The 23,361-nt window shown below is 33.9% G+C and overlaps 1 protein-coding gene across 2 annotated transcripts; it reads right to left on the reverse strand.

Annotated features, from left to right (window-relative positions):
* Positions 1–976: 976 nt before the first annotated feature.
* LOC127737661 (uncharacterized) lies at positions 977–15,911 on the reverse strand. Of its 2 annotated transcripts, none has more exons than XM_052248523.1 (10): positions 15,825–15,911; positions 14,382–14,566; positions 11,681–11,819; positions 10,881–10,961; positions 10,344–10,498; positions 9,760–9,864; positions 4,413–4,568; positions 3,780–3,941; positions 2,887–3,123; positions 977–2,004 (listed from the first exon to the last, which is right to left on the reverse strand). In XM_052248523.1, the coding sequence occupies exons 2-10, from the start codon at positions 14,562–14,564 to the stop codon at positions 1,888–1,890; spliced, it is 1,335 nt and encodes a 444-aa protein (XP_052104483.1). In that variant the 5' UTR covers positions 14,565–14,566; positions 15,825–15,911; the 3' UTR covers positions 977–1,887. The 2 variants fall into 2 exon arrangements, with proteins under 2 accessions (XP_052104483.1, XP_052104482.1); XM_052248522.1 differs by having other exon boundaries at positions 15,802–15,907.
* Positions 15,912–23,361: the final 7,450 nt, after the last annotated feature.

The raw sequence follows: 23,361 nt of genomic DNA on the forward strand, positions 1-23,361 counted from the left end.
GTTTTAGAATAAATGTGTTTACACATGTACACCTTACAATTCTGTAAACCAAATTATTTTCATGGGTACTATGAGATCTACTATACAAATATGATATATTTAGGACTATTTCTATTTGCGTTATTTTCTACTAGCAAAAGTAGCATAATTTAAAAAAATCACCATATTTGTTGGTTAATTACCAGAAATTCTTCAAATCCAATTGATTTTGCTTATTATTTATAGTAACTAAAAACTGACCTTAGCACATAAACAAGATTAATAAAGTTTGAAAATGAAGTTATGGTCAAGGAACCTTTGAGACATATTTACACCATATAATGATTCTGAAGGCCAAGATAATCGACTTTTAGTATTTGGGAAACTTTAATATCAAAGTATAGAAGGTGAGGAGACGCTGAACTATGAAAATGATGCTAAGGAAAACCGCTATATGCCAAAACTATGAGATAAAAATTTATCTTTATACAATTCATGTTATGTCTAGCTTTTCTATCCTCTGAAATATAATTCTTTATACTATAAAAAAGAAGATGTGGTATGATTGCCAATGAGACAACTCTCCACAAGAGACCAAATGACACAGAAATTAACAACTATAGGTCACCATACGGCCTTCAACAATGAGCAAAGCCCATACCCCATAGTCAGCTATAAAAGGCCCCAAAATGACAAATGTAAATCAATTCAAATGAGAAAACTAACGGCCTGATTTATGTACAAAATAATGAACAAAACAAATATGTAACACAGCAACAAATGACAACCACTGAATTACAGGCTCCACATGATTAAGGCCTTTAAGAGATGAGCTTACTAGTCTAGCCTTTAGTGACATGTGCTGCATGTTTTTTTGCAACATCTACTACAAAACAAAGTAACAAAGGAATTTGCATTTGGATTTTCTGTAAGGATGGCACAAGCCTGCACTTGTAAACACTGTGTTCATTTACTTATTACATCAAATTTAAACAAATAAGACCAAGTACATTTTATTCACAAAATGTCTAACAATAAAATATAAAATAAACTTTCATCCTGGACATTCATGCTTCAATATAAATGATATTTACAATTGTAATAAATATTTCAAAAAAATAAATTCAACAGAACAAGATAACAATTGTATATTTGTCCATCAGTCTTGTCTGTCTAAGTCTTTTTATTATAATGTCAATTTCATTTAGTTCTGTTACTAGACAATGTCATTCATATCTGTTACAATGTCATTGTCATTAATTTCTATTACACTGTCAATGTCATTAGTTTCTGTTACAATGTCATGTCATTACTTTAAAAGTTAAAATCAAATTTATGAACAGAAAAACTAAACCAACACCATGCAAAAATAATGGAGCTTTAACGCTCATAAAATTTGAGCAAAAGGGCTCATTTATGTATATAATATGACAAATGTATAACCATATGTATAATCATGTATAATATATAAAGAAAAGTATAAATAAAGTGTGAACAAGTATAAACTGATCAAGGCAATTATAAATATAATACATGAAAAAACAGTCAAACCAGCACCTATTTTTTCAAGTTCATTTCAAATTGTGCTATTTTTTTTCCATTTTTTTCTTTCTTGCAATTTTTGTAGCACAATTCTCACTTTTGCATTTTTTTTGGTTTTTTTTCACACATTTTTCTCTTTATCCACTCTCATCAAACATCCACACACAACTCTCACTTGCTAATAAGCAGCTTAAAACACTTGCTAATAAGCAGCTTAAAAAGTAAGCAATTATTATAGCACCATAAATCAGTTTTTTTTTAATGTAAAACACAAATAAATAGCACATTAATATTTCTACATAGTAGTTTTTAAATCACAGACATGATAATTAAAATAGTAGTCCAAGTCTTGGATTCATATGAATTTTACATAATCAGAGTTTCCTCCCCTGCAATCTCTTTCAGGAGGTCTTTATTTTGGAGAGCAGGATGGTTGCTGATACTATCAAAGTTGGTCATACTGTTATATTTGTTTTTGGCTCCCTGAAAAATATATTTTCATATTAATTTTCATATAAATTTCTCCTTAAAAATATTTTTTGTGAAGGGAGATAACTCATAGAATAATCTATGCAAGTAACCAGCAGATCTTGGTTGCTTAATTCCAATTTAGAACAGAATTAATTTCACAAAACTAGATTGTTGATATGGAACAAATGATCGCTATCCTGAAGCATGAGAAAATGAGAAAGAATGGAACAGACATTACTTAATATTACGTTGCATACACAAAGGAGAAAAATTTGACACGACTTAAAACACACTGGAATGGGTTATAAAAGTTAAAACTAATTTTTGTCAAAAGAAGGTCAACTAGGAGAAAACACAATACTGGTCTGTAAATAATCAATGTACAAGCACCAAAAATAAGTTCAATATCTTCAAGCTCAGAAGAAAGTTGGGACAAGTACAACTAATTTTCTTAAATTCTCTCTATATTCAACAATATTAGTTGTAGTAATAAGTATATTCCAGTTTTCAAAAATAATCAGAAGCCTTAGAGTTTACACCTGTAAAAATCTAAACCAGTGAAATATAACTCATATTTTTTGACAAAATATATAAAAATATAATAAATCTTTTTAAGCTTGTAAGCTTCATCTTTTAGTAAGGAAAGCTACCTGAATGCATTAAATATACAGTTAAATGTCAATAAACAAACTCTTCTCAATAGACCTCAATGAAATAGGACAAAATTCTAATTTTTAATTATTGAATCTGGGTAGAAATCAACCTCAAGTTGTTGGTTTACTGGTACAGTGGCTTTTGAATTTGCTATAAACAGCATTTTAGCGTTTTCTTTTCAAAAACTAGCTTAAATGTATCCAAGCATAGCATTGACAATGGAGTTTATTGACTTCATACCTGGAATTTACTAGTTGGAAGTTTAAGCAATGATTTAGAGTAAGCTTTAGTACATGCTGCTAGATCCTTTTCGGAGTATCTACTGTAGTAAGCCAGAGTTGGGTTCCATGGATCATCAATGTCAGTAAGTTTTCTGGACAGGTACATAGCACTGGCAGCCATAATGGATGACTGGTAAACTGTAAATCTGGCTTCAGTCAGGGACAAATCAAGTAGGTACTGAGACATATGGGCAATCTGAAATAGAAGTTCATCAGATTAGAAGCTAAGTTTTAATGATTGATCAAAGAACTAAGGAAAGGCTTATTGGAAAAGACCCTATAACATTTTCCGTTTATAGTCAACCATACAATTTTCAAATAATAATATTATTTTATTATGGATTCTAATTTTTGTGGTTTGTTGAAAATCGTTGCTTTGTTGTTTCAAACTGAGCTCATAAAAATATCCATATTTTTTGGAGTATTCATCAATGAAAAAATCTCAATATTCCTTTGAATAAAAGTACTGTCTAAGTATAACAACCATGGATAAATGGTCAGATGATTTGTAGTAGTAAAAATATCTCAAATGAATTATCATCTATGATCAAACTTTTTGTGATTTGTGAAATATTTTTCCTTTCCCAAGGTGTCATTATATGACAATTGTATTTATTTGCAAATTATTTTACTTTATGAATGTCAATAAACTGAGAATAAAAAACTAATAAATCACAGAAATGAAAATAAAAAGTTATCAAGGTAGGAAAAATTGATACAAGTTTACAAAATTACCATAATTTAATTTCTGTCCATTCCAGTTAAATCACAATAAGTAATGATTACTTGCCAACTTTTTCAAAATTAACAAAATATGTGTTGTTACTCTAGTATAGTTTTAGTCACTTATACCTCCTTATTTTGATTTGTTTCTATTTCTAGGAAGCGATCCAAGAAAACTGTTGGGTCTGTTATGTTGAGATCAAAGTTCAAAGCTTTCAGTACATGAATCTCTAGCTTCAGTACTTGTGCTGGCTGAAAACTATTATCAGTAAGATGGCAGAGTGTAGCCACCTGCAAAAGTCATAATTTTCAATATTATACACTTATTGGATCAATTCTGGATGGAAAAATCTTGGTAAATGTTTGTATATTTGTCCTGCCAACCAACTGAATTTTTGAAGCTAACTTAAGAAACAAGCAGCATTTTTACACGTTTATCTGACACATTAAACTGATTCTTTACTTTCCAAACTTCCAGGGAGCAAAATGTTTCAGCTTTCACCACAGGAGCTGCCTAGAAATCAGCTCAGACTAGTTCTAGGAATCGTCTTGAAGTGAGGTGTAAGCTTTAGCTCCATGTTGAAGAATAGACTGACATAAGATGAAGAAAAGCAAATGTAGAAAAAAGGTTTAAAACCCATTTCTGTTCCAAAACTTAAAAAATGACTGTTCATACTTGGGTCATATTTTTTCTATACTGAATATACAATTTCAGGCTATCCTCCAACAACAAAATGGTTGGTGGATTACATTGATACTCACCTCTGGTGGAAACCTTTCCACATATTTTGCCGCAATAAACAAACATGTGATTCCGAGAAGTTGAAGTAATTGCAGTTTGACACCCTTCAAGACAAGAAATCTATCAATCAGGGCCACTGTCAAATGTATTGTCTGTTGACACAGTTCTTCATGGACCTAAAATGAATTATTTCCCCTTACTGATATTATGTTCTATTGAAAAGCACATTGTTCTAAATCACTATTCCTGTTTTGAGTGTGTGTGTACTCATTTTGTTTTAATACCAAAGTGAATTAAAAATGGACATCATTTTTGGAGTTGAAATATATCGGTTTCATGATTCACATTGAATGCATTCTCTGTTTTAAAATCAGATTTATTGAAGTACTAGATTTTCATTGTCTGTTACCAAAAATCAATCATTTGAGCAGGTTTTCTGGACAGGGAATTGACATCAAGTAAAATTTTCTCCTGTTCATTATTTCAAATAGTTTTGTCTTACATTGTACAATATAATCATGTATAAGCTAGTCATAATTGCCCGTTGAAGTGGTTCTACCAATTTTGTAGGTGACCATTATTTTTCCTGTACATGTATGACACTAATACCCATTCTACAAACCAGATATTCTTACCAATATTTATAATAGTCTGTACATGTATGACACTAATACCCATTCTACAAACCAGATGTTCTTACCAATATTTATAATAGTCTGTTCTTGTATGAGCCAGTCTTAGTATTGCTCTCATATTTATAATCATATATACTGGTAAGAATTTAATGCTCCCTTTTGCAATATTATAAGGGTGTTAAAGCATTGATCAAAGCACATTTTGAATGAATCACTGAACAAAATGTGTACATGTACAATGCTTTTACAACTCTATAAAATTTCAAAAAGAAGCATTCGATTCATATAATTTGATTTTTATTCTACAACTATGAAATTACAAGTAAAATCAAGCTTTTCCTTTGTTTTTCTATGTAACAGTTTTCATAAGTCATGGATAGCAAGTGTAGTCATAGATGTTGCATTTAATAGATTTACTTCTGGAATGCGGCAGCCAATTGAAATTATGGAGTCGTATGAAACTATTAAAGTGATTATTAGTCTATAACTTTTACTTGTACTTGTATGAGCCAGGGGCCGGTAACAAGAAGCATTCTTGTGTCTTACGAACGTCTAAAGAGCGTCTTAAGATTTAAGAGTGTAACAAGACCCAACCTCATACCCATCTTAGAATGATTGACAGCCCTTAATGTTTTGAAAAAGTGCATGATTTAAGAACGATTCTTAAGTCTACCTTAAAGCGATCTTACTAATTCCGGTAACACAAAATTATTCTTAAATTTTGGTCAGTTATTAAGTGTTCTTAAAACAAACTTAGCGACTTAGGGGTGTACCAAGAACAATTCGCAATAGCTTCTCTTGATATTTTTTGTAAGAGTGGTCCCGACTACTCTTAGCTGCACATTCACTTGTTAATAATAGAACAAAGTTGCTTTTTTAAAACTAGAGGCTCTAAAGAGCCTGTGTCGCTCACCTTGGTCTATGTGCATATTAAACAAAGGACACAGATGGATTCAGACAAAATTGTGTTTTGGTGATGGTGATGTGTTTGTAGATCTTACTTTACTGAACATTCTTGCTCCTTACTATTATCTCTATCTATAATGAACTTGGCCCGGTAGTTACAGTGGAAAATACTTTGTAAAAATTTACAAAAATTTACAAAATTTATGAAAATTGTAAAAAATTGACTATAAAGGGCAATAACTCCTTAAGGGGTCAATTGACAATTTTGGTCATGTTGCCTTAATTGTAGATCTAACTTTGCTGTACATTATTGCTGTTAACAGTTTATCTCTATCTATAACAATATTCAAGATAATAACCAAAAGCTGCAAAATTTTCTTAAAATTACCAATTCAGGGGCAGCAACCCAACAACGGGTTGCCTGATTGGTCTGAAAATTTCAGGGCAGATAGATCTTGACCTAATGAACAATTTTATCCTCATCAGATTTGCTCTAAATGCTTTGGTTTCAGAGATATGAGCCAAAAACTGCATTTTACCCTATGTACTATTCTTTAGCCATGTCGGCCATCTTGGTTTCTTGGGCGGGGTCATCGGACACATTTTTTAAACTAGATACCCTAATGATGATTGTGGACAAGTTTGGTTAAATTTGTCTTAGTAGTTTCAGAGGAGAAGATTTTTGTAAAAATTTACAAAATTTATGAAAATTGTAAAAAATTGACTATAAAGGGCAATAACTCCTTAAGGGGTCAACTGACCATTTTGGTCAAGTTTACTTATTTGTAGATCTTACTTTGCTGAACATTATTGCTGTTTACAGTTTATCTCTATCTATAATAATGTTCAAGATAATAACCAAAAACGGCAAAATTTCCTTAAAATTACCAATTCAGGGGCAGCAACCCAACAACGGGTTGCCTGATTGGTCTGAAAATTTCAGGGCAGATAGATCTTGACCTAATGAACAATTTTATCCCATCAGATTTGCTCTTAATGCTTTGGTTTCAGAGATATGAGCCAAAAACTGCATTTTACCCTATGTACTATTTTTTAGCCATGTCGGCCATCTTGGTTCGCGGGCGGGGTCATCGGACACATTTTTTAAACTAGATACCCTAATGATGATTGTGGACAAGTTTGGTTAAATTTGTCTTAGTAGTTTCAGAGGAGAAGATTTTTGTAAAAGATTACAAAAATTTACGAAAAATGGTTAAAAATTGACTATAAAGGGCAATAACTCCTTAAGGGGTCAAATGACCATTTTGGTCAAGTTGACTTATTTGTAGATCTTACTTTGCTGAACATTATTGCTGTTTACAGTTTATCTCTATCTATAATAATGTTCAAGATAATAACCAAAAACGGCAAAATTTCCTTAAAATTACCAATTCAGGGGCAGCAACCCAACAACGGGTTGTCCGATTCATCTGAAAATTTCAGGGCAGATAGATCTTGACCTGATAAACAATTTTACCCCATGTCAGATTTGCTCTAAATGCTTTGGTTTCAGAGATATAAGCCAAAATCTACATTTTACCCCTATGTTCTATTTTTAGTCATGGCTGCCATCTTGGTTGGTTGGACGGGTCACCGGACACATTTTTTAAACTAGATACCCCAATGATGATTGTGGCCAAGTTTGGTCAAATTTGGCCCAGTAGTTTCAGAGGAGAAGATTTTTGTAAAAGTTTACGGACGACGGACGACGGACGCAGGACGACGGACGCCAAGTGATATGAAAAGCTCATTTGACCTTTCAGGTCAGGTGAGCTAAAAAAGGACAATACGTGAACAATATTCTAATTATTAATTCAACTGAATAAGAATTATATATCAGTGTTATCTTGGCCATGTGTGTGGAGGATAATATTTTCTTTTTATTGTAAATCATTACAATTTTGGCATGTTGAGAGAAGTGTTAAATATAAAGCAAGGAGAAAAAAAGAGATTCCCAGACGTTTAATTTCTTCAAGAATAATAATAATTCAAAACATGGGGGACACATGAACCTTCTTCCAAAAAATTCATAAACATTAATCTAGAAATAAGAAATGAGGCATTGCGAACTGGTCAGCTAGCAGGAAACATTGATGTTCGTTACCGGCCAATCATCAATAAGTGTAATTCTACCGCGAGAGATACTTACTTGATCTAATAATAAAACTATTATTGAAGAGGCATAACTTTATGGTCCCCCACTGCACTGACTTTGGCCGCTATTGTGCCCTACAACTTTTTCTTCCTCTCGTTTGTTACTGTATCTGTGAGTTTGCCCAGGAGGATGATTTTATTCTTTTCAATCTCGTCGACTAGTATCTCTTACTCATTAGAATTAAAGTTTGGTTTCATTGGCTTGGTGGGCTGTTTCCCCTTTGATAATTTATTCTGAGCCATGCTGTTGTGAGAAGTGTTAGATATAAAGCAAGGCGAAAATTGTGACCTTTTTCATTTTTAAACCAAGAGTTCCAAATGGTGAATTTGAAATCATCACTTCTTAAATTTTACGGACGCCATCATGATTTAGTTGACAGTTATGGAATATCCGTTATACAGATGATAGCAGATATGTTCCTTATGTCGTAACAACAATCCCGTTCCCTTTTCACGAATGTGATCTACCGAATTAGACTATTTACCGGCTTCGTAATATAATGAGCAACACGACGGGCGCCACACGTGGAGCAGGATCTGCTTACCCTTCTGGAGCACCTGAAATCTTCCCCAGTTTTAGTGGGGTTCGTGTTGCTGTTAAAAATTGTACCCCTATTTATGACATTTTTGCCTATTGTGTCTGTTTTGTTCACGCATCGTTTTCAATATAATGGAATTTGATAAGACTGTCATACAAGTGAGAGGTTTAGCGCTATAAAACCAGGTTCAATCCACCATTTTCTACATTTGAAAATGCCTGTAACAAGTCAGGAATATGACAGTTGTTGTCCATTCGTTTGATGTGTTTTATCATTTGATTTTTCCATTTGATTAGGGACTTTCCGTTTTGAATTTTCCTCGGAGTTCATTATTTTTGTGATTTTACTTTTTGTTGGAAGGCTTCAGACCACAATTAATTCCCTTTGGTGGTGGTCTAGTTCCCAATTATCAGATTATTATATGGGGTATTTCTTCCTAAGTATTCTGTCTACTGTTTTCTTTGAAATGTTTACTATTTAAGTGGTCTATCAGTTGCATATATATTGAAATAAGTAAAAAATGTGGAAAAAAATTATTGTTGAAAGTGAAAGTATTGATTTGGCCGAAATGAAAATAGGATAGAAATAAGCCTTCATCATTTATTCAAGATTCGAATCCTACCATTGACATATTAATAGGGCCCTCAAAAGAAAAGCACTGATGGATTGTCCTGGGACAAGCATATTTTATAAGAATAATAATGGTCTATAAGCAGTTGCAAATTTTTTAATTCAATTTGACTTTTATCAAAAATGCATTGTAGCAAAGGGGAAGAATGATTATGGTCTGAGGCCGGAATTATTTTGGGATTTCCTTAGGTTAAATGGGTAGTTGATTGTTGTGCGCATTTTATCGTTCATTAAAACGTTTGTATGATTCATTTAAGGCGATTCTAATTTCTTTGCGAGGAGCCTTACACGGAGACGCCGGAAAATTATTAAGAACTTGCAACTTCGAAACTATTACGATGCAACTTAAGGGGGAAATAAGATCGATCTACGAACAACCTGAGGGAGCTTTGATTTACACTCTTTGAATGATCTTAGGATTATCTTATCTTCCCCTTAATTCCACACTTACAATATCTCTTAATAACATTTCTTGTTACCGGCCCCAGTCTGTTAGTATTTACCTGTACTTGTATGAGCCAGTCTGTTAGTATTGCTCTCATCTGTGGAGTAACTTCTGGATCTGATGCAAGGTAGTCATCAGAAAATGTTAAACGTCTTTCCACAGACTTCAGATAAAAAAAAATCATTCAATAAAATAATTGAAGAGTCAAGATAATAGAAATATTACTTGTTTTATTGTATATGGAAGAATTTTAATAACTTTCCAAAATATGTGCACCTTTTTCATAGCATTGTTATTTTCTAAAATTTGATGTAAACAGATCATATTAAGAATCATCAGGTTCTATTATCAATTTTATTGTACAACCATGAAATTAAGTGTTATATCAAAGCTTTCCGTATGCTTTTAGATGCATTATTTTAACATTGTCATGGATAGCACATGCAGTCATAGCTGTTGTATCTCATATGAAAATAAAATATGACATTTGAGCGCCTCACAATTGTCACCCAATCAAAATTACGGATTGTAATGAAACATGCATGTAATGTAATCATTAATTATTATAAAAAGATTGAAGATGCATTTTAGGTTGCTTTTTTAAAATTATAATTCCATATAGATGAAGTATTTTTTCCTCACCTGTAAGTAACAGTAAACTTCTTGAGCATATTCAGGGCAATTAAACTGGTCATTTAAATGTGCATAGATGTCAACAACATCGTCTGGTCGTTTGATAAACATCTCTCTGATCTTTGTTGAAGGGTCCAACATATCAATGTCCATACACAACAAATCTGGTAAAATAAAATCAGACCATCAAAAAAACTCTTCCTTTAAATAATTAAAAAAAAAAAAATAATACTGACTATTTTCAAATCTTTCAAACAGGTCTCATTTAAAGGAAAAAATACCCCATGTCATAATCAATCTGTGTATAATTTCTACAATTTCTTGCTATTTTCATTGTAACATGCATATGTAAATTATGTCCCCTTGGCAAATACTGGTGACAGACCGAATATTTCTGAAAATTAATCCATTACTGAAGTATGAGAAATATAAGCTTGGTTTTTTAAGACTATAATACCTATCTACTAGTGAGAGCAATTTCTGGTTTAGATTATAAATTCTGATTTAGCATCAAGACAGTAAAACAATAAAAATAATTATAGTTACCATCATCCAAGATTGCAGATGGTTCTGGGTTCAATACATTGAACAAGGTAGATTTCTTGGATTTGCTTTTTGTCTTTTTACCTTCAATAAGAAGAATGCTTAAAATTGAGAGTTAAGTACCGGAAATGCATTTCCCGTCAAATAAAAGTAATTTTTATAAATTCTTTTGGTCTTTTGGAGCAATAGTGCTGAACAATACTGACTTACAGCTTAATTTTATCAACAACTATGGTGCTTTATATTTTTTGTGTCCGAGATGCCACTACCCTATTTGTTATCTTTTTCTTTTGTGAACAGACAGAATTGCTTGTTGGTTGTTTCATCATGTCCAGCAGTCCAAATATCAAAACCATAATGCAGGAAGAATAGTTTGATAATGAATTTATAAGTTCCCAAATTTAAAACTTTCAAAATTTCCAAGTTCAAAGGTACATAACTCAGTGAAATGTCAACTTCATATTTTAAGATCTTCCAACGTACAAAGGTTCATAAAAATCTGATGAGGCATTTAGGAAGCGATGCTGCCACAATATTTCCGACCGTGCAAGGGCTGTATAGCCAGTCAAGGTCGTTAAAAACTTCCATTTGTTGCCACAATATGCATACTTAAATGGGAAGAAATTTTCTAAGTTAACGGTGCATAATTCTTGTAATACTCAATGAAGAATAAAATATTTTGTGCTGCTAAGTTGACACATTATAGTATAACTAGACAAAGGACTACCAAAAATTCAGACAGCCAGGCTGATTCCTATATACCCCCTCCCCCATCTTTTTTGGCATGGTGTATAACAACTTACCCATTATCTGCTGGGTCAGTTTATTTTTGGCTACATTGTAAAAGCTTTTCTCCTTGGACTTCTCTTTCTTGACCTTTGTAACATGATCTACGTTGGGATTCCCTTGAATATTCTGGGTTTCTCTCAACACTCTTCTCTCCTACAAAAAAAAATGCTCCTGGTAACATATACAATATATCTCTCAAATGACTAACAAGAAATGAATGTAACAGGATGCTGTTACGAAGTCTCCCAAACGAAGCTCCCATAATTCGTAATTCCCAGGGTCGCCTGACATTGGGCAACATCCATTGAAAATTGGTTTGGTCCAGTAAAGTTATATGCATTAGTGATGCCTGGGTACTAACCTTGTATATCATTCAAATCATCTTGGCATGACAAACCAGAATATATATGGTTTAGGGGTGGGGATCTCAACCATTTACAAGATACTAGAATATTGGGGGTGGGGAGGAACCTCTGGGGACTGGCCCTATACGTCATTCAAATGTTTATTACATGACAAACAGGAATATATATGGTTTAGGGGTGGCGATCTCAACCATTTACAAGATATTAGAACATTGGGGGTGGGGGGAACCCCTGGGGACTGACCGTATACGTCATTCAAATGTTCGAGACATGACAAATAGGAATATATATGGTTTAGGGGTGGGGATCTCGACCATTTACAAGATATTAGAACTTTCTCAAATGACAGGGGGTCGGGATGACCCCTGGGGACTAACCCTGTCTATCATTCAAACCATCTTTGCATGACAAACCAGAATATATATGGTTTAGGGGTGGGGATCTTGACCACTTAGAAGATATTACAACTTTCTTAAATGGCAGGGGGTGGGGGTGACCCCTGGAGACTAACCCTGTATTTCATTTGATGTGCTTTATCATGACAAACCAGAATATATATGGTTTAGGGGTGGGGATCTCGACCATTTACAAGATATTAGAACTTTCTCAAATGGCAAGGGGTGGGGGTGACCTCTGGGGACTAACCCTGTATAACATTTGATGTGCTTTATCATGACAAACCAGAATATATATGGTTTAGGGTGGGGATCTCGACCATTTACAAGATATTAGAACTTTCTCAAATGGCAGGGGGTCGGGATGACCCCTGGGGTCTTACCCTGTATATCATTCAAACCATCTCAGCATGACAAACCAGAATATATATGGTTTAGGGGTGGGGATCTTGACCACTTAGAAGATATTAGAACTTTCTTAAATGGCAGGGGGTGGGGGTGACCCCTGGGGACTTACCCTGTTTAACATTTGATGTGCTTTATCATGACAAACCAGAATATATATGGTTTAGGGGTGGGGATCTCAACCATTTACAAGATATTAGAACTTTCTTAAATGGCAAGGGGTGGGGGTGACCCCTGGAGACTACCCCTGTATTTCATTTGATGTGCTTTATCATGACAAACCAGAATATATATGGTTTAGGGGTGGGGATCTCGACCATTTACAAGATATTAGAACTTTCTCAAATGGCAAGGGGTGGGGGTGACCGCTGGGGACTAACCCTGTATAACATTTGATGTGCTTTATCATGACAAACCAGAATATATATGGTTTAGGGGTGGGGATCTCGACCATTTACAAGATATTAGAACTTTCTCAAATGGCAGGGGGTCGGGATGACCCCTGGGGACTTACCCTGTATATCATTCAAACCATCTCAGCATGACAAACCAGAATATATATGGTTTATGGGTGGGGATCTTGACCACTTAGAAGATATTAGAACTTTCTTAAATGGCAGGGGGTGGGGGTGACCCCTGGGGACTTACCCTGTTTAACATTTGATGTGCTTTATCATGACAAACCAGAATATATATGGTTTAGGGGTGGGGATCTCGACCATTTACAAGATATTAGAACTTTCTCAAATGACAGGGGGTGGGGATGACCCCTGGGGACTAACCCTGTATATCATTCAAACCATCTTAGCATGACAAACCAGAATATATATGGTTTAGGGGTGGGGATCTTGACCACTTACAAGGTATTAGAACTTTCTTAAATGGCAGGGGGTGGGGGTGACCCCTGGGGACTAACCCTGTATTTCATTTAATGGGCTTTATCATTTAGAACATTTTCAATTAAAAAGTTTGTGTCTATCACAAACGGTTTTCAATTTATAATCATTTGAAAATTTTAAAAAATAAAATCCCATAGGGTTCTATAGTAAAACCCTCTTTTCTTTTTGCCCCTCAAAGTACCCCTTTATAAACCCCATTGCAAAAACAAAACCCTGATTGCACCACTAGACATGTTAGTCTAACATATTGTGAAACCCTAAGTTAATCCGACAAGCGGTTTTGGAGAACGGGTGCGGACAAGTTCAAATTTAAAAGCGGCGGAAGAAGAAGAAGAAGAAGAAGAAGAAGAAGAAGAAGAATAATAATAATAATAAGAACTGAGCAAAAACAATAAGTCTTCCCTTGGGAGACTTAATAAACACATATTGATTACGTCACATTTAGTCTTGAAGGATGAAATCTTAATAATACATAAAATAACAACATGTGTGGATAGATTCAACAACTCGAGAGTACTCAACCCCCCCCCCCCCCCCCTTACCATTTTTGTTCATTTGGTTAATTTCTTCCTCTTACCTTCCAAGGTGTTAGCCTGAATTATCAGACCCAACATGGTGGGAAAGACTTAGCAAATATAAATCTAAACATACCATCTGAGAGGCAGGAACCATTTTTTCACTGTCAAGATTTTCTTGAATCTTGTCTGGACTTATCTCCATGTTTTCAAATCCTGTAAATTCTGCATTGTGTTTTTGTCTTAGGGATTGACCAGAAAATCCCTTATTCTTTCTCTGTATGAAGTTGGAGCTATTTGTAGCAAATGCTGTAGCCATTGCTACAAAAAAAAAAACATAAGCCAATAGATTGAACATATATTATGTCTATGAAAAATAGAATGTGCACAAATTTTGCAATCCAGAAAAGTTCAGTAAATGTAAAATACAAGGTAATTGGAAAAGTTCAGTAAATGTAAAATACAAGGTAATTGAGTCAATTCAACAATAATAGGTACAAAATTATCTCCCTTTGACAGTTTGCAAATGAAGTTTCTGCATTTAACACTTGGAAGTGCATGTTAAAACTATAGACATAATTAAGAATAGCTGAATATTTCTGTATAACAAAATTTCAAATTTATCAGGATTTTTTCAAAATTTGTGATATTTAAATATTTATTTTTAAATTTATTTTTGTTTTGGGGTGGGGACTAATTATTTTTTCACATTAAAATTTAAAAACAATATTACTAACAATATCAAATTGAGAATGGAAATGGGGAATGTGTCAAAGAGACAACAACCTGACCATAGAGCAGACAACAGCCGAAGGCCACCAATATCCCTTCATTATAATCAGTAGCACTTTTTATATCAAGTCTGAACTTTTAAATGGCTATTCCATACAATAAGTGAAAAACAGAAATATGAATAAAAATGTCATAGGGAGATAATTATTGACAGCCAGATTAAGCTATTCAAGGACATAAACTGTCCTAATTGTCTTTTCACTGTGTCAATAAATGTAAAAGGAAAGCATAAGCATAAAGAATTGACAATATATTTCTTCTGGAACTATATTCATTATTAAAATGCTTTTATTTTTCACTAATATTTGTCATCTCTCTAATAATTATAAATAATAATGCGATGTTGGCCAACTCATTTTTACAGATCGATACCCTGGAGATCTGTTAACTTTTTTTCAGAGGGATCATTCTCTTCAATTATTATTTGGAGAACTTTTCAGTTGTCTTTAAAATGATTGGGAGTGTGTGTAGGGACTGACCCCAAGATGAGAGATTATCCTTGAAATAAAGGGTTTGTTTTACAGTGAATTCAAGTTTTCGAGTTGAAATTTACAAGTGATCATTCAAATGATTGGACAATGGTGGATCTATGGTCAAGAAACACATTTTGATTTAAAACTTTGCAAAAGTTAGAAAGCCAACCATTTTGAAAGGAAACGGAAAATAAAACCAAAATTTTTTGAGGAAAGTAATTGTAAACATTTAATCACTTTCGAATAAAAAATCTTTAGTTATAAAAAATACGGAATCATCGGTGTAACTACATTATAAGTTTCTTTGTCTTTACTTGTTCGCTATTCCTTCTTCAGTCTGTAATCTGTTCATAAACAATTGCCTGTCGTGTTCTTTCTTCAAAACCTGTTCATAAACTATACTCAATAATTTGCATAATAAAGAATTCCCGCCCTTTTCGACCATGCATGGTCAACTCGACTCTGTGTTTATGTAGTTTTTTTCTTCAAGTTAACTATGTGAAATTGAAGAGTGGATGGATTAAATTTTGTCCTTATACAGAACAAATATTTTTTTACAAGCGGCATTTATTAGTATTATATTAAAACATGAGGAATAGTTTATTACGCACATGTTGCCGTTTGTCGGCTCCCGACCGTATAAGAAACCTGTCCCCTTATGATCTTCAATGGATTTTCCCCTAGGAAAAGGACGAAGGAGAAAGATTGGTTGATTGATTGTGGGTTGGTTAACGTCCAATGGCAAATATTCCATGCATGTTCAGGACAATTTAGGAGAAAGAAAGGAGAAAAAAAACCAAAACAAAACTAAACCTGAAAGGTGGTCCCTATACCCTTTGCTCTAGTTGATTTTTTTAAGTTTTAAGATCAGTGCAACATCATGACATGCGACCGGATATCATAGTATTCTTTAAAATACATGCATTGGCAGGTTTAGGGGAGTTGAGCGTTAACAACCATACTCAGCCTCGTCACAGTGTATATGATTGTCCCAAGTAATGAGTCTGTTATTCAGTGGTTGTTGTTGATTGCTGTCTGTCATATTTTTTTCTTTTATTATTTTAGCATAATTTAGGTTGTTGGTATTCTCGACGGAGCAAAATAGTACAAGTCTCCTGTATTTGATTCTCTCGCATGGTCAATATCTTGTTACATCCTACCGAATATTGAATATTTATTGAGGAAAACACTAAAAATGTTGTTTAATAATATCACATATTTCGATAAAATCCACCTTTTTTTTTAGCGTTGAGGGAATTATGAAGGAAAATTTCAAATTTTTTTCAGTTATCAAATTTTGTATCGAAGGACATCGCGGATAACCCAAATGAATTAATTTGTTCCCGAACAAAAATAATACATAGCTTTACTTCCAACAGTGTTTTTGGTTTTGGTTAACGATTTCCTTCTTATGCCAAAATTTGTCAAAATAGCCGCGAGTCTTGGAATTTTTTTTGCGTTTATGATTTGATGATCTGCATAGACATCAGTTTGACAAACATAAAATCCTAACTAATGCACAACATGGATTCCGCAAAAAACGATCATGCAAATCACAATTAACCATAACCATCAACGGCATTGCAAAATAAAACTGGAAAAGGATCCCAAGTCGACATCATCCTTCTTGACTTTGCAAAGGCATTCGACAAAGTACCACACCATCGTCTATTACACAAAACTATAATACTATGGAGTTAACCCTTAACATAGCACATGATTCGTTCTTTCCTCGAAAATAGAATGCAGAGCGTAATATTAGAAGGAGCTCCTCTCAATTTCCCGTACTATCTGGGGTACCGCAAGACGCAGTTCTTGAACCTCTATTGTTTCTGACCTACATAAATGACATGCCAAAAAAAATCAACGTCATCTGAAACCAAACTATTTGCAGAAGATAGCCTTCTCTTTAGAACGACCAACAACCAGGCAGACAGTGACCTTTTGCAAAAAAGACCTAACATCATTGGAAGATTGAGAGAATAGATGACAAATGAGCTTCAACGCCAAAAAATGTATATAGTAATTAGAATTTCATAGATAAGTAATTGATACCTCATACAAACTTCATGGACATACAATCGACAATGTTGATGTCAGCAAATACTTAGGCGTAATCATCAGCAACAACTTATCCTGGGATAGACACATTGACAACATTGTTGGCAAATGAAATAAAACGCTGGGATTTATCCGACGAAACCTAAAAGATTGCACTAAACCAGTAAAAGCAGCAGCATATACAGCCATGGTAAGACTTACAGTGGAATATGCCTGCACAGTTTGGGATCTATCAAGCCAAAAAAAAAAAAGAAGATCAAATCGTTAGAACAAGTACAAAAAAGAGCAGCAAGATTTGTCAAAAACAACTACACAGACCGAACATTGTAAAACAAACTACAGTGGGAAATTCTGGAAGAACGTAGGAAAAGCAACAGACTATGTATGTTATTTAAGATCCAGCATGGGCTAAGATATAAACAGACAACAATATCTAATCCCCAACGACAGCCGGACCAGAAGTAGAGGCCGCTTTTATCAAGAGAGAACAAAAACTGACTCCTATGGACAGTCATTCTTCCCAAAGACCATCAGGGATTGGAATCAACTTCCATGCATCTAAAGTCACCTCGGCCCACACAATAGAGGGATTCAGAGCTGCTCTGAAAGCAGTCTCTGAAAGGTAGTAGACAGCACAGCCTGATATAGTTTTAATTGTAAATTGGAGAATGGATTTTTTTAAATGTAAATAGCTTTGAGAAGACTAGCTGTGTTGCCCGACACTGCGCAAAATTTTCGCGGGACCATACACATTCATGTATGAGTTCGGTTCCTTACTTGGAAGAAGAGAAATAAGCCATAATATTGTTAGAACCTTAAAGTACACACTTTGGGCTGTGATACTTCGAATTAATGTAACGATTCAAAGAGTTTTTGAAAATATCCCTGGTTTTGAATTCCAGAGAAATTGGCCCTACCTCTATATGTCACCGAACTGTAAATGGTTGGTAAGAATATTTCAATGATTAATCAAACTTGTTTGCATTAAACTATCTTATCTTAGCAATACCAAGGAAGTTGGTCTTTTGTGAAGAAACTGGTGGTCATTAAAAAAACAAGATCGGCCTAATAAAACAATATAATCATGTTTTTTGCAAATCACAATCATGACACATTTTATACCGTAAAAACTTAGTAGACTTATAAAGGTCATTGTGATCTTCAAATTTTGTCATATCAACAATTGTATCACCAAAATTACTTTTTTATTGCAATTCGAGCTTAGCTGTGAAAAAAATATTAAACTGGTCCAGGTTTCACTGACGTGCTCGAAATCCCCAATTTGATGAAATCTTGTAGAACTTGAATATTCAATAGTTTAAATAATATTGCAAGAACAATTTAACTGCTGATTTCACACATAGGGTCAAAATCAGAAATTGCTGAAACCTACTGGACTGCAGGAATTTAGATCTAAGCGAAAGACTAAATAATTGACTTGAAACGTAACGTATATTAATTACATCTGGGACCTAATATTATCAATTTATGGGTTATTACATGAATATTGGTGAACATTGTCCTGACGGTAAATTTTTTATTGGACTTGGCGAGTTTGTTGGTTTCATGGGAGATTGCACTGATGTACGCCAATCTGGTTTGCCGTTGACTTGTTGGGGTCATGTGAGATTGCTCTGACGTCAGACAACCTGTGTTCGTGACTTATTGGGGTTATGGGAGATTGCTCTGATGTCTTGCAACCTGTTTTGGTGACTGTTGGGGCCATGAGAGATTGCTCTGACATCACTGAGACAACCTGTGTTTGTGACTTCAACGGCTGGGGTCATGGAAAAATGCTCTGACGTCTGACAATCTGTTTTTTGTGAGATATTGGGGTCAGAAATCATGTATTGGTGATTAATTGGGGTCATGGGAGATTACTCCGATGTCTTATAGCCTGTTTTTGTGACTTATTAGATCTGAAAATATTATAAAATGGAATACATTCTAGTACCAAGGGGAGGGCAATACAAATGCATACGTCAAAGAAAGACAGACAATACTACAGCCAAAAGAAAAAAATTAAGTCCACTGAACTAAAGATAGAGCAACATCAAAACCGTGGGTTAACTCAAGTGCTCTGGAAGGACATGCAGCAGTTCTTGCTCCTCAAGTGTCATTCATTATTTCACTACTGTTAAAATCTGTTGATGAAAGACTTTAAGTATCTGGTGATAAGGTATCCCACAAGAATGGTTAATGTCTCTGGTCTAATCATAATGGTGTCTAGCATTTCAAGGTTCTGTGAATTTAATCACACAAGTGATGATATATGTTCTCATCAAAAGTTCTCACATAAAAAAATAAAAACCAAATGACTTCAGGAATTAGGTGTAAAATACAAATTTATAGAATCTTATTTACAGAAATAGCAGCCTTTTCTGGGAGTGGATACAACAATACATTTTTGAAAATGTACACATGGAAACAAGTTAAATCTATGATTCAACTGTATCCTACTGATGAAAAATGTTTATTGCCTTCCAACCAAAGTGATGGAAAGAAAGCATGATAAATATATCATAAGATGTAATGATGAGACAGCTTTTAACAGATACAACCTAAAATTGTAAAAATATTAAAATCAAAAGTGGTTGAAGTCAGCTCAGAGCAAAAGCTCTTTCATGTAAAATAAAAAAGGACATTTGTTTCATGAAGTCTAGTTAGCAATGATACCAAATCAAAGTGTTCTGTAAAATTCATGTTAGATTTATGGCAGACAAGGGCCTCAACAAAAACTGAGTTTCATCTCAATTGAATCATTTCTCTTTGAAAGAGATATGATTCAAATGAGATGAAACTCAGTTTTTGTTGAGGCCCTTGTCTGCCATAAATTTAACTTTTCTAAAAGTAACTCCATACCACGTTTTAAGTAGGTAAGTAATTCTGTATTCTAACTTGATACCTTAACTAATATTAAGAACTTACAAACTTGGAGAAGATATGGAACAATGGATGATGAGTTCACTGTAGTAACAATACATATTTTTGAGATTGTGTCCGTTACCAGAAAAATCCCATTCTACTCTAAAAGCCAGCATAGTACTCAAAGGGGACAGAATGGATCTTTTTATTTAGTTAAATGCTTTTCTTAAACTGTCTTTTTATTGTATGTTCTTTTATTAATGCTTTGTTAGTCCACTGATAGATATTATAAACTCAGCCTAGGGGAGGGTTGAGATCTAAAACACTAGTGACATTCAGTGGCGATCCCCTGGATCTATGTGCATCGTCAACTAAGGCTACTCTCAAACATTGTAGACTGGAATATAATTCCTGACTAAGATCTTTTTTATGTTGAACATGTCTTGATCGTTTTTACTGCTTATAGATTCTATCTACTACTTTTTTCCCAAAATACAAAAAAGGGTGAAATCGTCAACTGAGTCTGATATCTTAAAGGAGTCAACTGATAATTGCTATGTTCACCTAATATTAGATCTTGTCTTGCTGGTAATTTTTGCTGTTTACAGTTTTTCTGTATCCACCAAAGTTCCCCCAAAAATTAAAAGTAACTTAAGTTGGGAAAAACACATCATTAAAGGGCAATAACTCATATAAAGAGTTGACTGACAATTTCCCCCATGTTCAATTATTTGAAATAGAGTAGATCTGGCCATTTTAACCAATTTAGCTCTTAAGGTTTTAATGTATCTATTGTAGTTTTCAAGATGATAGGCAAAAACCTCTAAAAATTAATAAACATCGTCATTTAAGAGCAATAGCTCCTATAATGAGTTGACTAATGATTTGGATAATTCAAACTTATTTGTAGATCTTGTATTGTGGATCATGTTTGCAATACAAAATTTCTCTCTATCTGTTATAGTTTTCAAACTAATGGGCAATAATGAAAAAATTATAAAAATCATTATTTAAGGGAAATAACTCTATGGAGGAGTCAACTGATGATTTCCACTGTTTTTACTTATTTGTAGATTTTATCTTTCAGATTATTTCTGCTGTATAAAGTTTCTATCTTTCTATTGTACTTTTCAAATAAATATGCAAAAACACGAACAACTGGTAAAATTCTTCATTTAAAGGCAACAACTCCAATAAGGGGTCGACTGACAATATCAATCAGGTTGCATTATTTGTAAATCTTGTCTTGTTGATAATTTTTGTCGAGCCTGTGACTTTTGTCGCAGAAAGCTTGACATAGGGATAGTGATCCGGCGGCTGCAGCGGCGTTAGCTAACTTCTTAAAAGCTTAATATTTCAGAAGGTAGAAGACCTGGATGCTTCATACTTTATATATAGATGCCTTATGATATGAAGTTTCCGTCTGTCATATTTCCATTGTCCTTGACTTCATTTTCATGGTTCAGCGACTACTTGAAAAAAAAGTTAAGATTTTTTGTAATGTTAATTTCTCTCTTATTATGAGTAATAGGATAACTATGTTTGGTATGTGCGTACCTTGCAAGGTCCTTATGTCTGTCAGACAGCTTTCACTTGACCTCGACCTCATTTCATGGATCAGTGAACAAGGGTAAGTTTTCGTGGTCGTCCATATCTCAGATACTATTAAGCAATAGGTCTACTATATTTGGTGTATGTAATGATTGTAAGGTGTACATGTCCAACTGGCAGGTGTCATCTGACCTTGACCTCAATTCCCTGGCTCAGTGGTAATAGTTTAGTTTTGTGTTTTGGTCTGTTTTCTCTAATACTGTATGCAATAGGTCAACTATATTTGGTGTATGGAAATATTTTACGATGTACATGTCAGTCTGGTAGGTTTTATTTTGAACTTGACCTCATTTTCACAGTTCATTGCTCAATGTTAATTTTTTGTATTTTGGTCTGTTTTTCTAACACTGTATGCAGTAGGTCTACTATATTTGGTGTATGGAAATATTTTATTATGTACATGTCAGTCTGGCAGGTTTTATTTGACCTTGACCTCATTTTCACGGTTCATTGCTCAATGTTAAGTTTTTGTGTTTTGGTCTGTTTTTCTAAAACTGTATGCAGTAGGTCAACTATATTTGGTGTATGGAAATATTTTATGATGTACATGTCAGTCGGACAGGTTTTATTTGACCTTGACCTCATTTTCACAGTTCATTGCTCAATGTTGTTTTTGTGTTTTGGTCTGTTTTTCTAATACTGTATGCAGTAGGTCAACTATATTTGGTGTATGGAAATATTTTACGATGTACATGTCAGTCTGGCAGGTTTTATTTGACCTTGACCTCATTTTCATGGTTCATTACTTATGTTAAGTTTTTGTGTTTTGGTCTGTTTTTCTTAAACTGTAAGCAATAGGTCAACTATATTTGGTGTATGGAATGATTGTAAGGTGTATATGTCTGTCTGGCAGGTATCATCTGACCTTCACCTCATTTTCATGATTCATTGGTCAATATAGAATTTCCATGGTTTGGTCTGTTTCTTTTGTACTATAAGCAATAGGTCATCTATATTCTGTGTATGGAATGATTGTATTAAAGGTGTAAATGTATTTCCCCCTTGGTTTGTCTGACCTTGACATCATAAATGTTAATGTGATACTTGTAAAACTTTATATGTAGGACTATCAACATAAAATCAATGGTCAGTATAGTAGGCGAGACATTTCCGGTGTGCACTTTTGTTATTATTATTTTAAATTTCTATTTATCAAGATATCAGGCAAAAATGAACAAAATTGGTAAAATTTTCCATTTAAGGGCAACAACTTCTATGAAAAGTCCTGAAAGTTTTGATGTAAATAGACAGTAGGTAGATCTTAGCATTCTCATCATTTTTGTCATGGTTAGATTTTCTCTATTTATACTTTTT

The sequence above is a fragment of the Mytilus californianus genome, unplaced genomic scaffold (assembly GCF_021869535.1).
Source record: "Mytilus californianus isolate M0D057914Y unplaced genomic scaffold, xbMytCali1.0.p SCAF_4, whole genome shotgun sequence".
NCBI lineage: Eukaryota > Metazoa > Mollusca > Bivalvia > Mytilida > Mytilidae > Mytilus > Mytilus californianus.